The sequence below is a fragment of the Schistocerca cancellata genome, chromosome 11, assembly GCF_023864275.1.
Source record: "Schistocerca cancellata isolate TAMUIC-IGC-003103 chromosome 11, iqSchCanc2.1, whole genome shotgun sequence".
In the NCBI taxonomy this organism is placed as follows: Eukaryota; Metazoa; Arthropoda; class Insecta; order Orthoptera; family Acrididae; genus Schistocerca; species Schistocerca cancellata.
Window position 1 is genome coordinate 96,683,410 of NC_064636.1, and position 17,940 is coordinate 96,701,349.

The following is a 17,940-nucleotide window of genomic DNA, read 5'->3' on the forward strand; positions in this document are numbered from 1 at the left end:
AACATTGTAGATGTTTAATGTCGGCAAAAGTAAGCGAAATATTGAAAAACAAATTTTTGTCATCCCTGCAAACCGCTAGATAGGCAACCTGTAGCCGACCTCCAGTTCCAGGCTAGCGGTCCAGTGTTACAGACAACCACGGCTGCTGGAATCAGTGGCAGCAGACGCCGTGTCGCCATAGAACTCACCCAGTCACAAGTGCCGAGTTTAATGGTTTTCGGAAACTTGCGTCCTACGAACATAATCAAGAACGCGAGGTTTTCATAATAAATACCTTTGGTACGAGAATTCTGGAGAAATCTACACTGCCATCGAAATACTAGCCGACTGAATGTGGCGGTATTTTCCATCCGTTCTACCTTATTCTTGCTCAAGTTTTCACCGGTTAAAAGGCTCGAGCAAGGCGATAAATGACGAGCAATAAATTACTGAACACTCAAAGCAGAAATGTAACACCCTGTTCGCGACCCCTTTGTTCGTAGCCATCGTGATTTTTAAAAGTAAGACAATATATTAGACAAGAGCAGTTCCTTGACGTTGCCTTCGTCCGTTACGCGACAAACCACACAAAAGCGTGCAGAACATCGGCAGCGTCCAGAAATTCCAGTAGCCAGCTGGCCGCCTTACCTTTGTCAGGTCGCACGCTCCTGTCCTCTCGGCCGCTCCCTCAACAGTCAACTGTGAACTGGGCCGCAGCGACAGCCGGGGCGCGCGGCTGCCCCCACCCAGCTCTGACGTCACGGGGCGGCGTTGCCAGGCAGGCGAGGGAACGGCTGCGGCAGGGCGGGCGAGGCGTCGACGTCGGTGTCGGCACGGCCGAGCAGCCTGCGTCCCATCCACGCCACAGGCCGTTCATCTCGTCCCGCGCTATACAGCCGGTAACACACACCCCCTCCTACATGAGGCACCCAAAACCACATTTTGGAAACCGATTACCAAATACCGCTTCCTGTGAACGCAAAGATGAAAGAAGACGCTGTATTTTGGTCACGGGATGAGGACGGGTGTGAACAGATGATTTTCCGTCGGTATTCGTCTCAATCATTTGCTACCCCGGAAGTGAAGGACGGATGCAACAAGTTGTCGTTAAAGTGCTATCAATGTTCAATTGTATTCATAGTTACGGATTAGCTATTCACTGTTGTGTGACAAATTTGTAGTAGATGCAACCGAGGTGGTGGCGTTAAGTTCCTATCGGACCAAACTGCTGAGCTCATCGGTCCCTAAGCTTACACACTACTTAATCCACCTTACACTAACAAGGGAACCTCCACATCGCACCCCCTTCAGATTTAGTTATAAGTTGGCACAGTGGATAGGCCTTGATAAACTGAACACAGATCAATTGAGAAAACAGGAAGAAGTTGTATGGAACTGTGAAAAAATAAACAAAATGTACAAACTGAGCAGTCCATGGGATATATAGGCAACATCATGGAGAATGTAAGCTTACGAGCGCCGTGGTCCCGTGGTTGGTTCAAGTCTTCCTGGGATTGAAAATTTTAATTTCTTATTTTCGCAAAGTTATTATCTGTCCGTTCGTGCATTGACGTCTCTGTTCACTGTAATAAGTTTAGTGTCTGTGTTTTGAGACCGCACCGCAAAACCGTGCGATTAGTAGACGAAAGGACGTGCCTCTCCAATGGGAACCGAAAACATTTGATCGCAAGGTCATAAGTCAACCGATTCCTCCACAGGAAAACACATCTGATATATTCTATACGACACTGGTGACGGCATGTGCGTCACATGACAGGAATATGTTGTGGACCCACCTAACTTGTACACTTGGCGAATGGGTAAAAAGATTCTTCTACCTTGCCCGATTTAGGTTTTCTTGTGGATGTGATAATCACTCCCAAAAAAGTGATGAAAACATAAGAGTTTGTCACATAAACTGAAAATAAAAAACTAAATTTTTTACTTGATGGAAGATTTGAACCAAGGACCTTTCGTTCTGCACCTGCTCGCGTTACCACGAGACCACGGCGCGCCTGCATTCCCATTGTCAGTTTGTATATTTTGCTTATTTTTTTCATAGTTCCACACAACTTCTTCCTGTTTTCTCAATTGATCTGTGTTCAGTTTTTCAAGGCCTATCCACTGTGCCAACTTATATCTAAATCTGAGGGGGGTGCGATGGGGAGGTTTCCTTGTAAGTTACGCCAAGGACGACACACACACCCATGCCCGTGGCAGGACTCGAACCTCCGACGGGGGGAGGCGCGCAGATGCAACCGACACTATGTCCTCAGACTGTTAGGGACAACAGTTAGAAATAGCCGGCAGTTCCAACACAGGGTTCGGCAGGCTCGCTTTAGTGCCCTCCATTGTCTGTTGTTTGTTGCATGTGAGGGAAACTCGTGCCCGTTAATACGAGGAGAAGACAGTGTTCTTCCTCTAAAGCCATGAAAGGAGAGTTCCCAGTCGAAGTAAACCACGACTACACGAAGGTACAATGTACGCTGTGTCGTTCAGTATTTTTCATTGAACATGGGGGACGTGTCGACAAAACGCAACACATAAAGAAAAAGAAGCGACTGATCGCCGTTTCTGCGAGAATTTCTGGTAGCATAACTTTCTTTTTAAGTACGGATAAACTACAAACAGAGGAAGACTTTGGCGTATCAGGTTGAAAATGTTAGCGGTGGAAAAGTTGTGTGCTTGTAGGTGAAGCCAAGGAAAACTTACGGCCACTTATGTGACACGTTTTGACAGTCGAAATGACGCACAGCCAAGAGAAGTAGCGTTCTTTGTGTTGACCTATAACAATCAAAACATGAGACGTGGAAAGAAACAGTGCTTCACGGTGCCATTAAAGGAAAGTAACGGAGAGTTTTTAATCTGTAATTACATAGCCCGAAAAAGTACTTTGGTTTTTCTTTTATCCGTTAGTCGTTTTTCATTTCGCTCTTTGCAGAGTCTTTTTCTGTGGGACAGTTTGACGTATCAAACTGAAATTTATGTCACATACTGCAAATAGAGGAACAGAAACGTATCGCTGCCGAAGAAGTCCTGCTTGGCTTCCATACCACAAAGCACAATTGTTCTTTCCGTTCAATGGACAGCACCACTGTTCTCGTCAGAGGGCTGTTTCAGAAGAAATTTGAATGTTCTGAGAGAAAGTAGGAGTCGATTTTAGTGAACGTTTTAAAAATGCTAAGTGTGTGTCTGTTATGTTGGATGCACGAAATCACGAAAGCTTAAAGTTATTACTGCGAAAGGTGTGCAGTGCAAAGTAATTTGTCTTCCGAGCACCGGTGGAGAAACAGCAGGATTATTAGCTGCATATTTTAAAAATTAAAAATATAGTTGACACGATTGTCACGTTTTGTCAGGTAATTGTGATTCCACCTTTGGTGCCACAAGATACGTGGAGTAAACATTGTCTGTTCCTAACTGAACAGTGTTCTCGAGGTGAGCATGGAAGGCACCCATTGTGCAGTCCATGTGCTACACACTGGAGATCAAGTGCAGAAATAAGTTCTTCCCACTGACACAGAAACAACAGTGAATTAATTTCTTCAGTATTGTGACATGGGTGAACTGAAATCATTCTGTGATTTCGTTGATACTGAATACAAAAAAGTTATAGGTAGTATTAAAACTAGATTGTTGACATTGTTCAGAGGAGTTTTTAAGAGGAGTTGATATGTATGAACCTTGGAAATATTATTTTCTATCTCAGGGCAGGTGTCCTACGTTGCTGAAACAATTTTTCGAAAACCCACAGTCACTTATTTGGCTTCATTTCACACAATGTCAATTCAAAATGTTTTTAAATTCAATCCAAAAGTTGCAAATAACCACGATTTCAGCGTGCTTAAAGAAAAAAACCATTAACAGAAAGTTTGGTAAATTTCAAACTTCAATAATTTTTTTCATTTTTATTTAACTTGGGAAAGGAAGTATTTTTACTCAGTCAAAATACGACCCTGTTATCAAATTATTTTAAGAAACTCATCTGACTTATTTGGAAAAATGGAGTTCTCCACTTCAACCTCTGAAATCATTTCATTGTACAACGCTAAAAAATTCTGTTTCTTGGGCTGAATTTTTAAATTTTCTGATAATTCTGAAGACAGTAGACTGATGTGCAACATTTCAGATCGGATGTGTGAATGGGAAGCAGCTAATTTGGAAACAGCTAAGAGATAGTGTGATGTATTCTATCCTCTTAAAAGTACAGGTACTTCATGCAAAAATAGAGAGACGCTTGTGAGTTTTGCTCTTGCTGTACCAGTCACAACTGCCGTTGTGGAAAGAGTATTTTCACCTCGAATTGCTAGAGATTCTGAAGACAGTGCGCGACGAAACAGACCCGTTTTATCGGTTCTGAACGCGTCTTTCGGATCATAATCCGCAGTTAGGTCGCACGATATTGTTTTCCGTTCTGTTGCTACACTTTGCTGCACCCCCTTATCTTCCCCACACACTTCATTCCACACGATGTTGTGCCTGGCTCTGAAACTGTACAGCCTTCCCGTGTATGCATAAACCCGGTGTTTCCAAGCTCTTTGGCTCACTATGCAACGTGGGTCCAGAAAAAGGTAAGTTATTTTCCCACGCACTTACGAACCATTCCCACATTATTCCGTTAGTTTCTTCATCTCCCGTCTTCTTCGCCTTTCTTTTCATTTGCCCCATCCCAATCATCATTTCATCCAGTATCTTCTTCTTGTTTCTTAAAGCACCGTGAATTTGTTTTTTACCGCATTTGAAACGCAGCATTATTTCGTGTACAGAGAGTTGGTCTTTCTCACTCGCCTCGATGATCTTAATGTTTTCATTAAGTGAAAGTGTTTGCGACTTGTACTTTTCCTTCGAATCATTTTATCACTTAAGGCGCTACTAGTCAAATCAAACGGACAGAAAATAATGCTGTTAGTGCGTCATCGGAACAACACTCGTCTCCTTCACTGCACCGACTGCAGCAGCGTCCACAGTTGCGCTACAGTGTTCCAGCGTGCGCTCCCCCTCCCCCCCTCCACCCCCCTATGCGTCAATAATAATGGAAAACCAGAGACCCCGCCAAACCGAGCGCTCACGAGCGAACCATTTCCTTTGATGCACCGACACTACTCGCTAACCTGTTCGTTGTTGCACAGAGCGGTGCAGTCTGATGTCCACACCCGCAGCACATATGCTCTTTTCTCGGTTTTGCGCCGCTCAGCAGATAGTCAGGAATATATAGTCTTTGTGTCAAAATTAACTTTCGGCATTACACAGTAAATTCTTAATAAAGTCGTAGAATTTGCGATCCGTTTTAGACACGTTCCGCTTATATATTTTAAAAAAAGTTAGCTTGTTAAAGTGTATTGAATGTGTCGGAACTGAAATACTTCTACGCTTTGGGCAGATTTCCGACTTATACACGTTCTGCATTGATCAAATTTTACTGTATTTTATTTTGTGTCCACTTTCGAATGAAAATATTTTCTGCATATTTCGTGTAAAATCACCTTGTGATGCAATCAGATTACTTTAGATTTTAATGTTGCTGGCAATCGTAACAGATCATAGCGACATTCTACAGCTGTTGCTGTGTACATTTGTTACACACATGCTTTGTCAGTTTTTCCGGCAGCATTTAAAGGAAGCACACTTCAGATTCCATCACAAGTAATGCGGTTTCAATGTATAGTGTCTAAAGAAAAAGTCGTGCTTTCAAGTCAAGCAAGAAATAGAATTGCGTGCAATTCACCTGTAAGAATGGTAAAAGTGACAACAAAGAGCCGGATTGGCTATGCAGGTGCAAGATAAAGAAATTATTTTACAAAAGCAGCCTCATATTTGCCAGCTTTGTATTCTAGCCCACACCCTGTCCCCCCCTCCCCCCTTCTATCTCTTCTGGCCTTCCCTTCACCTCTTCTGCGGTAGTGCTTCTCTCCATAGTTTTGAAAGTTTGCTAGTTTTATAATTAAAAATTGCTTTCCCCGTAATAATGAACCCATCTTAAAAGAGTTTTACTTGCAAGTTATATTTCCCGAAACTTTTACACAACAAATCGTGGCCAAATCTGTACACTTTGGGGAGATCTCTAATTCTGCCCGTGAGTTACGCTGCACATTTTCGTATGGCGTACGTATAACTGCTGAGACTGTCAGATACGCAATTCATCCTTAAAAACACCTAAAGGCCCGCTACAGAATCAAATAGTGGCACCCAATTTTACTCTGTGTGCCAAATATTTGAACGTGTAGGGTTTTGTTTGACACGGGGCTTGTTTGACGTGTTTGAGCGAAATTTTGATTGATGGAAAATTTGAAAACGTGGCTGACTTGTGTGCTGGTGTTTTGACGCACATGCTTAGTGAAATACTTTTGTTACAATTTATATATGAGCGTATCGTGAGTCACCACAACCAGTGCAAGCTACGATCAAGCAAGAAAGTAAAATAGCACTGGCACTTACCAAAATAGTAGACTTGTCGCATCTTTCCCAGCCATAGTTTACGCAGGATAAGGTTAAGAAGAAAATCAGCATTCTACGCACAACACGCAGTAAAATAAAAAGTCGAAATTCTTCCAAGGGCGATGTAGGCTTCATGTTCCCACATTGTGGTACCTTAATAATCTGTCATAGAATACCAAGTAGAAGAGAATAAATTTTCTCATACTTGTGTCTTGTTTTTCAATGTGAGCGGGAAGGTGCCCCAAACAAGTTATTCGAAGTTTCCCTCTCCATTCGCAGAAAGCTGACGTAGCCGTCACGTTCCGAGTGTAACATTTCCCTTTAACAGGTTACAGCTCGTGTATTTCTCATTCTAAATCACCTCTCGACCAGCATCTTGTTTTCTTCTTCTTTAAAGACAGTGCCAGAGTATGTTAGAAATGTTTTAACTGCATTTGGAGCATAGACAAACAGCGTCTACTCCAAAAGCGAGATTAAATTAACAGACTCGTCGGTTCACGATTGACAAATAAGTGCGCGGATCTGAAATCGACACGGCAGCCGCTTCCTGTTCTCCTGTCGGCCGGTCACAGCACGGGACACGTGACGCCACACGGACGTGCTTCTGGCGGTACGACGCAGCACCGAGGGCGCTGACCGCAGTATTCGTGCGGTGTTATTTTCACAGTTCTGTCAAATGAAGTTTCTGGTGACGGCCTGATGTGTGGGAAACCGCGGCTGGCTGAAAGAAGCAAAGCGACGCGCCGCCACGTTTGTTTACGTGTTTGCAAAGCTAAAGTACCTTATTTGGTGGATATATACTTGCATACTACGAAAATATGCAGTTTACTTAATGCACCGCACTAGAGACCTGTCCAGAACGTGACGTTTCTTCTGCGATTTGTCGTACAGTAGGGTGCGGAAAGTTTGTTCCGCAGTTGTCGCCACATCGCTTTTTTAAACAGAAAATGAAAATCACTTTAATCGCAAAATTTAAAGTGTTTGTCTTATGATCCATCAAATTCGGATGACGTGGGACCACTACGGAACGTTTAGACTCGCTCTCAATTTTAAATATGCAACAGTCTTGTAGCAATAAAGTAGACATTGTTGACTAACGTGCTGTGTTGTGTGCACTGCTTACTATTATTGTCGAGAAAAATGAGCGAAAAGTCCGCACCTGGACGTTTTAGCGGGTCGCTATCGACTTTTCTGTCACGTCTGGTATGCATTGACGCATTTCGTAATCTTTTCTTTTATAAGGTGTAATGTGTTAATTATAATGTCTCAAACAGAAAACCGTCCCCAGTTGTCGGAAGAGAGCGCAGGTAAGGTGGGCAGCAGAAGCGATTCATAAAACTGCCGCCAACTATCCCCGACATCGATTTGTTGTGCTATTTTAGCAGATAATCTGAGTTAAAACATAGTGAGGTGCCTCGAACAGAATGAGGTCTTCTATGTCAAGTAGCACGCATTTCGGAAACGTCAATCGCGTGAAACCCATCTCACTTATTTCTCTCACGTCATAATAAAAGCCACGAGTGGAGGCAGTCAGGCAGACCCAGTACTTCTCGATTTCCGAAAGTCATTTGAATCAGTACCACGTCTACTCTTATTATCAAAAGTACAATTGTACGGTGTATCGAGCGAAATTTGTGACTGGATCGAGCATTATTTGTTAGCGAAGACGAAGAAAATTGTCAAGCATCGGAGATTCATCGGCGGATGTAGAAGTAACTTCTTGCCTTAGGGAACTGTGTTGAGATCGTAGCTGTTCGTGTTCGTGATGTCCCATTAATGACCGTGCAGACAGTATTAATAGTAAGCTCAAAGATTTTGCAGATGATGCAATTCTCTGTATGGAACTAGTGTTTGACAAAAGATGCATAAAATACTCAGTCAGGTTTTTAAAAGATTTCAAGGTGTACAAAGATCGGTAACTTGCTTTAAATGTTGGGATATGTAGTATTGTGCACTTCACAAAACGAAAAAGCGTAGTATCCTGTGGCTGTGTTATCGATGAGTCACAGCTGGAATCGTTTACAAATGGCTGCGTGTCACACGTTGTAGGGACACGGAATGGAATAAGCACACAGGCTGTGCAGTGAGTGGAGAGGGTGGTGGGCGTCGATTTGTTGGTAGGATACAGAGGGAGTGCAGCCGGTCCGAGCCTGGTTCACGAACCACACGTGCGGCCCACCCTGGAGTGGGGCGTGGCCGCCCTGGCAGCGCCTGTGCTGCCCGCCGACCGCGGGCTCCTCCGCGAAAGGGCGGCGTCAGCATCTCAGTCTTCAGGACAAAAATCCAGGTCTAACGTCGACATTAAATGACTACCAGTTTACAAAGTCTCTAAACTACTGGCATCCGATTTATAAGATTTTGCGCTCGAACGAGGAAAATGACAAATATCGCGATTTTTCGTAAAAATTATTGCTACAATTGAATGAAGATGTCAAACAGTGGAGTGAAAAACAAAAAAACCATTTCAAACAACTTAATGAAACTCTCAAACAGTGGAATGAAAAACTAAACAACAATTTCAAACAACTTAATGAAAAACAAGACAACAATTCCAAACAGTTGAATGAAAAACACGACAACCATTTTAAACAATTTAATGAATCGTGCAAACAATTTAATGAAAGTTTCAAACAGTCGAACGAAAAACACGACAACCTTAATGAACAGAACAAACAACTTAGTGAACAGATTACAGCCGTTACCGTGCAATATCACGATACTAAAGAACAATTACGTGAGGAAATTAAGGTTTGTGCTAGTAACAGTAATGAAGAAATTAGATATGAAGAATTAAGTAATACACATGCAGCCACAACAGAATCACTTAGAGATGAAATTAATGCAGTTACTGAACAATATTCAGAAAACGCAACACAGGTACGCGACGAGTTTAAATTAGTGTCAGCAGAAGTTTCACGCACTCTGGATACGAAAGTCGATAAGAAATTTGAGCAACAGAACAGCCAAATTGACGAACGTTTTAAAGTGATAGAAATGAAAAATGTTTCAACCTTTAACACATCACAGCATACGGCACATTCCGAACATTTGTCACACTCACACAGCCGGTGTAACTTAGGTAATTTACAGAGACTACGTGACTTTGATTACGAAGTGACACAGACAAACAGATTCTCACACAGACCTGAACCTGATCACAAACTCAGAGACGATAACGTTGATTATAAGCAATTTTTATCCGTAAAAAAATCTAAGGTATTTAAAAATGACAGAGCACTGGATACGTCGATTTATTTTTGTACTTTCACCAGCTTGGCCTGTAACGCAGAAACAAGCTTTGGACTGGATACGACAATTTGCTTTTGAATTTTCACCGGCATTGCCTGTAACGCAGAAACTAAAATTTATTTGTAGCGCGTAGTACACCTCAGGGGATTCATTACGCTTTAATGAATATGTGCCGTAGCGTGCACACGGCCCCGAGCCGTAGTAGTGCTATTTCATCTTTAGTTTTCTGCACTGCTGCCTTCTCTTCTACTATCCTTTACATCTATTAAAACAGCTCTTCAACTATCGATCTATCTATGATTAAGAATGAGTAAAGAAAACCTGATACGACAAGTTATACCGAAAGTGACAGTTTTCATTAGACGCTCCAGAAATGACAACCACGAGAACTTTAATACCGGACAAAAATTTAATCATCAGTATGTACAAAATTTTCAGCAGTCGCAAACACATTTTGGTAACAATAGAGGTTTTTCCCAACAACAGCAACAAAACCAGCCGGTTAGCGTACCTAACCAACAATGTAATGCACAAGGTCAACCAAGCTTTAATGTTTCGCCGCCTGCACGTATAGCGTCAGCTCCAACAAATACCAACGCACAGCAAGGAAATATCTACGTACAGAAAACACACCATTTAAACTCCTATCGCTATGCACCGTATAGAAATGACTATCATGACAGACGTAAAAGTATCGAGCACAATTTTCAGCGTACGTTTAATAACAGTCGGTCTTATCAGCAGCAGAATCATCCACAGCAACAGATTATCATGAATTAACCAGACAGTAGATATCATCCCGAACGCAATATCTCAGGAAGAAATAACAGAACCGTACAAATAGTTGAAATGCCACAGCATCATCCCGAAAATAATAGCACGTCAGAATTTGACTAGATACAGTACAGGTTGCATCTTCCAGCAACGCAAGCAATACTTTTGACACGCAGAATCTTGTTCACGAAAATGTTATTACTTTTGACGACATCCGAGACACTCTTTTGCAGTAAAAACCAGTTATTCAAAAAACCATTTCACACCCTGTCATCGAAGTAAAAATTGGATCATCCAAATTTTCAGCAGTAATCGATTCTGGATCTCCTATGTCAGTCATAAATGAAGAAACTTTCAACGAATGTAACAAAGAGAATACCTATCCTACGTTACCATTAGGCAAAACTAAAGTAAAAGGAACAGTATCTGGTAAAGGAGTAGATGTAAAATTACACACACATTTATCATTTTGTATTGCAGGTCATACATTTCACTCAAATTTTTGGATTGTTCCCTTATTGACGACAGACGTTATTTTAGGTACGAATTTTCTGGTACAACACGACGCAATTATTAATTTTCAAAACTCGTATTTAATGTTAAAGGATGAAAATGTACAACTGGCTTTAGAATTTCAGCACTCTCTATCTGCAGAAGAACAAACAATTAATCGTACATAAGTCATTTCCGCATCACGTAACATAGACTGTCATTCGACATTGTTAACAGATACGTACGTACACAACTATAATACTCTAGACGAAGCTGACTATGACGTTATAGAGATGATTTCTGATAAAGTTAAACAGAGCATTGCAAATACAGACGACGAACGCACGCAACTACGCAAAATTCTTTTACAGCAAGCTCCAGTTTTTGACAACGTCCCTGGTACTATGTCCGGTTTTATGTATGAATTTCAAGTTAAACAGCACGACACATTTAAAGCCAAGCATTATCCCATTCCGTATATTCACAGAGAACAGGTTAAAAAAGAATTGCAGGATATGCTTGACCAAGGAATTATTGAACCGGCAGTTAGTCCGTACATAAACCCGCTCCATATCGTTAAAAAAAGGATGGTTCACTTCGCCTCGTACTTGATTCGCGTCACATCAACGACATTATTATTAATGAAACGGATCGCCCACAGACACTAGAAGAACTTCTACAGAAATTTTATGGTACTGCTATTTATTCCACATTAGATTTGAAATCGGGATTTTGGCAAATTCAACTCCATCCGGACTGCAGAAAGTACACGGCTTTTCTCTGTTTTGGTGACTGTTGTCAATTTTGTAAATTACCGTTCGGTTTAACTATTTCTTCAGCAGCATTTATTCGCGGTTTGAATACAATACTTCCGACAGAACTTAAAGACAGGATCACAACGTATGTAGACGACATTCTTATTGCAGAAGTTAACTGGTCTGAACACAATCAGATTCTTGAACAACTGTTACGAACTTTTCGTGCACAAGGACTCACAGTTAATCTCAGTAAATCGCACTTTCGGAAAACTTCTATAAAATTTCTTGGACATGTAATTTCAGCAGAGGGCATTGCGCCTGACCCGGAAAAACTTCGAGCTTTACGTGACATTACTGTTCCTACGACGAAGAAACAACTACGCAGCTTTTTGGGTTTAATTAACTTTTTTCGTAAATTTATTCATTACTCTGCTTTAGACACCCTTAGATTATGTCAATTGACAGGTAAAAACACTCTTTGGTCCTGGGATAGCCAAGCACATTCTGAATTTGTGATCCTGAAACATGCTTTGTTGAATGCACCACTTTTATCACATCCAGATCTTACCAGAAATTTTTCTATTGTCACCGACAGTTCTAACACCGCTTTAGGCGTACACATTTTTCAGGAAATTGAAGAAGATGGCACTACAGTAATTAAAAACATAGCCTTTGCGAGTCGCATTCTGTCACCTACTGAACGCAATTATTCTGTTACAGAACTTGAAACATTATGTGTTGTATGGGCATTTACGAGATATCGGCATTTTCTTTGTGGAAGACATACGACGTTTACACAGATCATAGAGTTATACAGTTTTTACTTTCCGCTAAATTTACACACGACAGATTAAGCAGATGGAAACTTTATTTGCAGGAATTTAATTTTACAATTGTTCACATTCGCGGTACACAAAATATTCTAGCAAACGCACTATCCCGTTCTCTCAGCAACAATCAGCAAGACATCGCAACCAACTTCTGCAAAGCAAATTTCAGCGTCATGTACATTCAACAAGTTGCATTTGAGAATTTAATTTCGTCGTCATTACAAGACATAGCACAAGAGCTGAGTAAAGACAACGTATGGAAAGAAATTAAACACCTTTGGCAAGATAGGAATAATGTTACCATTAGAAACCATTACACTGTACGCAATAACATTGTGTTTCACCGCTCTCACCCTGACAGCAACAATTGGTTATCATGCATTCCTGGCGAGCTTATTAACAAATTAATCTGGTATACTCATTTAAGTTACGCACATTACGGAGCCAGAAAATGTTTTCTTATACTGAGACAGAACTGTTATTTTACCAACATGGAGAACCGTATTCGACGAGTTTTAGCGTCATGTAAAATCTGCCAGAAAGCTAAGTCAGATACGACTTCAAGTATTCCTCCATTACATCCGATTGTACCTGTTAAATTGAGACACATGGCCGCTGTAGACATTTTTGGTCCGATTTCCAGAACTAATAGAGGTTTTTGCTATATCTTTGTCGCTGTTGAACTCACTTCAAAATTTGTTACCTTCGCTCCGTTACGCAAAGCTACCGCTAAAACTGTTTCGAAAGCATTTGTAAAACATTTTCTATTCCATGTATGGCATGTGTTGAAAGTAATTTCCGACAATGGACCACAGTTTCGATCTCTATATGGACACGTATGTTACGAGCTAGAAACATTTCTCCGATCTATATATCCAGGTACCATGCTTCTTCGAACCCTTGTGAACGACTAATGAAAGAAATTGGTAAACTATGTAGGATATACTGCCATAAAAGACATATTGATTGGGACACACACATACTCTCATTCCAAGATGTAATTAATTCCATACCAAATGAATCTACTATGCTATCTCCGACTGTTATACTGAAAAATGTTGCACCACCTAACAAAATTAAAGAATTAGTAACCTTTCCTACATCTCGTCGACTACGACACCATGAAATAATTGACATTGCGCTGAACAACATCAAACCTGCCGCAGAGCGCCGGAGAAGACAGCAAAAACAGTTTTGTACACGCCGTGACTTTCGCATTGGATAGAAGATATTAGTATGCACACATTATTTATCTAACAGAGGAAAAGGTAGATGTAGTAAATTTGAGCATCTATTCGCAGGTCCATATCGACTTTGAGAACCAGGAAAAGCAAGGGCAATCACCATGTCTCCAACATCAAACCCTTAATTGAATGAACATACTTTATGATTTATCACACTGTAATGCCATTTCCTGATTTTTTATATAACCACTTATGCAATTATATTTACATGAACACTTACTGATGATTATCGTATTTTTTTTTTTTTTTTGGCAAGTGCCCGGCAAGGTAAGGTTAGCAGGTCGCTTTTCTTGTCGTTACACCTCAGACCGTGCACATTTTCCGGATAAACTTACACATTTTATGACCACTTATGCAATTATATTTATGTGACTACTTACTGATGATTATCGTATTTGTTTTGGCAAGTGCCCGGCAAGGTAAGGTTAGCAGGTCGCTTTTCTCGTCGTTACACCTCAGACCGTGCACATTTTCCACTCTTCATGAATGTATGATTGTTTTCCTGTTTTGTTTGTATGCACTATGAAATGTTTAAGATATAACAAACATCAGTTGACTTTGACATTTTTGCCTTATGACATCTCAACATCGTGACTATTTTACATTTTTTTTGTTGCTACATTGTAATACTCTGTGTACATTTTTGCACCTGCACACTGTCTATGTTTTTGACATATTACGTTTTCTGTCATGCTATGCTGTATGCTTAATTATATCACTAGAAACCAGTTTTTATTTAATGGATATATGATTTAAATGCAAGACGTTAATCATTGTTCATCATTTTCAGAAAGCAATAATGTGTAAAAGAAATAAATTAAAGAAACCACAGTGGATTACTATGAAATGGGAATTTCACCTTCTGAATGAACGAAAGAAGATGCAATACCTCGTCACGAAGAGTAAATGGATCAGAATTAACAAACACTAACGAGAAAATACTATACACATCGTATGATAGCAGTCTTAACTAATTTTTTCTTTCAGAATACGAGCCGATTGATGCAGGCTGTCAGAAAGAACTACACATCTTAGTTTTAGTGATGAAATATGCTAGAAATAAGGAACTCTATACTATGAATAGTTGTATGAAGTAAATGGTAATATGAATAATGAATAATGAAGTGTCTTTTTGCAGATGATAATGAATGATGATGAATAGTGATGAAGAATACGGTAATATGAATAATGAAGTTTTTCTTAGCAGGTGATGATAATAATGAAGTTATGGTGATATGAATAATGAAGTTTTTTGTTTGCAGGTGATGATAGTGATAAATTTTATATGGCCACTAAACGCACCACTTTTAAGTTTTTCTTTGCAGATGAGAATAAATGATGACTGTTAGTTAAGAAATACTGTGTAGTTATTTAAGTATTTGTTGCAGTTCATTTTGACAGTATGTCTTTATGTCGCATGGTATACTGACTGAAGGTTTTGGAAAGGGCAGCTAGAGTACATATATATTGAATACACATTTCATTACCTGTTAATTCGAAGTTCACTATTTTTCAGCAAAATATGTGTTTCTTCTTTCAGCTTAATAATCCATTTTGTATTTTTTCTAGGAGAAGCTATTCATGAAATTAATATGCCATAAGCAGTTAATCATTAAACCTGTTCTAGTACTTGCATTTTTTATACCCATTTGTGTGTGTCATTCATGAATGTGATCACATATACTCTACTTGTTTCATAACCTTGCTACAGCTGACACATGACGAATGATGTTACCTATCCTCATTTGCAGCAATAAGTCAAAAGCAAATATTTTCATGCCCCAGCAATTAATTATCGATCCCAATGCAATGCACTGATAGCAAAAAAAAAGCAAAAATGTATTACCAGTCCCAAATAATGCTACCAGTTTAAGAGAGTTCTGAGTAATACTGAATGATGTTTTCTAGTCACAGACCTTGAATAATAGTTACAGTATGTCACATTTTCAAATGTCCTATGTGACTGGTACGATCAGTTCTGAGTAATACTGAATGATGTTTTCTAGTCACAGACCTTGAATAATAGTTACAGTATGTTACATTTTCAATATGTCCTTTGTCACTGGTATGATCAGTTCTGAGTAATACTGAATGATGTTTTCTAGTCACATACCTTGAATAATAGTTACAGTATGTTACATTTTCAATATGTCCTATGTCACTTGAATGATGAGTTCTAAGTAATACTGAATGATGCTTTGTAATAATGCACAAATACTATATCAATAATTTTTGTAAAGAATATTTTTGTTATACTCTATAAATGCTATGTCAATAATTAACTGTCATTTTGAATGATAACTTCTGAATAATACTGAATAGGGTTTTATAAAAATATAAGAATACTTTGTAACAGGACAATGAGTGACAATAATTATTTTTAAATATGTCGTATGTCACTTGAATGATGAAAAATGTTTTGTACTATTCAATACTTGTTATATGTTTAGTAACTGGCCAATGAATGTCCTGTTTCTTATTTTAATTTTGTATTATGTCACCTACGTGCTATTATTTATGAATACCAGTAGCTTGATGCTACATTTATTAGATCCTGTTTTGAATTATGACTTCTGATGGTTTGTAACTGGCCTATGAGTTCCAATGATTACTATAACTAGGTGAATTATGTTAATACTATGCCATTCATTAGCTCCTGTTTTGAATGATGACTTCTGATGGTTTGTAACTGGCCAATGAGTGCCAATGATTGCTGTAATTAAGTGAGTTATGTTAATTCTATGCCATTCATTAGCTCCTGTTTTGAATGATGACTTCTGATGGTTTGTAACTGGCCAATGAGTGCCAACGATTACTATAACTAGATAAATTATGTAAATGGTATGCCAATAATTAACTCTTGCTTTGAATGATCACTTTTAAATAATGTATAAAAATGGTTTGTAACTGGCCAATGAGTGCCAATGTTCTCTGTAATGAGATGATTTATGAACATTATTCTGTAATACTTCATACATAGAACAGAAGTGTTCAGTAACAAGGCGATGAGTGCCAACAATTAGACAAATCGGTTGATAGACTAGTGTAATTCTCAATGATGACTAACATGAGACTTAATGTCCTTCACCTTCTGACCTAATTACCAGAAATTACTGTAATATACGTTTGTCCTGTCTATCCTTATGATCATGGAGCACTATGTTTGGTTTCTGCACTAATTCTACGTTGGTGAATGAGTATGGTGTTGACACATCATGGTGTCCACCACCTTGAACAATGGAGATGTTACTATGGCTCCACTGTTTGGTGTACGTAATGTACTACCAAAATGATAACATGGAATATTAATATGACATTTCAGTGTCTTGGCTACACTGATTAATACTTCAGGGAGGACAACTTCAGATTGTCTCACTTGGTGTTGTGCTTCTGTAGAAAGATATGGACTTTCAGTGCAGCTACGTGCAACCTAATGTGCTACAACCATGATGCAATCCTTCCCTTTCCTATCCTAGTTCTAGTAAAATGGTAACAAAAAATACTACAGTGTGTATGCCCTTTATGTCATTTGTTAATATGATTTTTACTCATTGCGTATACATTTTGTCATTGCTTGATATGTTCTGTACTACAGTGTGTATGCCCTTTATGTCATTGGTTAATATGATTTGTACTCATTGCGTATACATTTTGTCATTGCTTGATACGTTCTGTACTCAGTGCATCTGCACTATATTTCATTTCATGTTATGCACTTATATATATGTATATACTCTGTGACTGTCAACTTAGTTAATTAAGTAGATTTTAGAAAAATTTGTTGCTCATGGCAAGTCCAATTGACTCACCATCGTTGCCAAATTTTTGCCCCCCCAGTGGAGGGCTATGTAAGAGGTATGTGCTGCCTGAGATATGTAAGCTATAAGAGAATCTGAGACCAAAGAGCAGTGTTGACTGCAGTACAAACTGTGTAGCAGTAGCAGTAAGTTGTTGCTAGCGAGCAGTCGCCTGTCTGCACTTCTCAGTCCTGTCTGGTGTATCATGTTGGCTGGGCCGGTCGCGGTGCACTGATGACGGAGCCTGAGTATTGTTGTATAAGGTAAAAATGCAGTGTCGCGCATATCTAGTAATATTATGTAAACTCACATGTAAATCTTTTAAAAATGTCCTAATAATAATCTTTGTCTATTTTCTAACAAGCATTCATTTCAATTCAAA

The 17,940-nt window shown here is 39.5% G+C and overlaps 1 protein-coding gene across 1 annotated transcript in view; it reads right to left on the bottom strand.

Moving 5' to 3' along the window:
* Positions 1-667: 667 nt before the first annotated feature.
* The window catches only part of LOC126108258 (uncharacterized), a 183,048-nt gene continuing 165,775 nt past the window's right edge, over positions 668-17,940 (bottom strand). The window contains exon 6 of the mRNA XM_049913486.1: positions 668-895. Within this exon, the coding sequence (XP_049769443.1) occupies positions 668-895 (228 nt within the window). The remainder of the gene's footprint in view (positions 896-17,940) is intronic.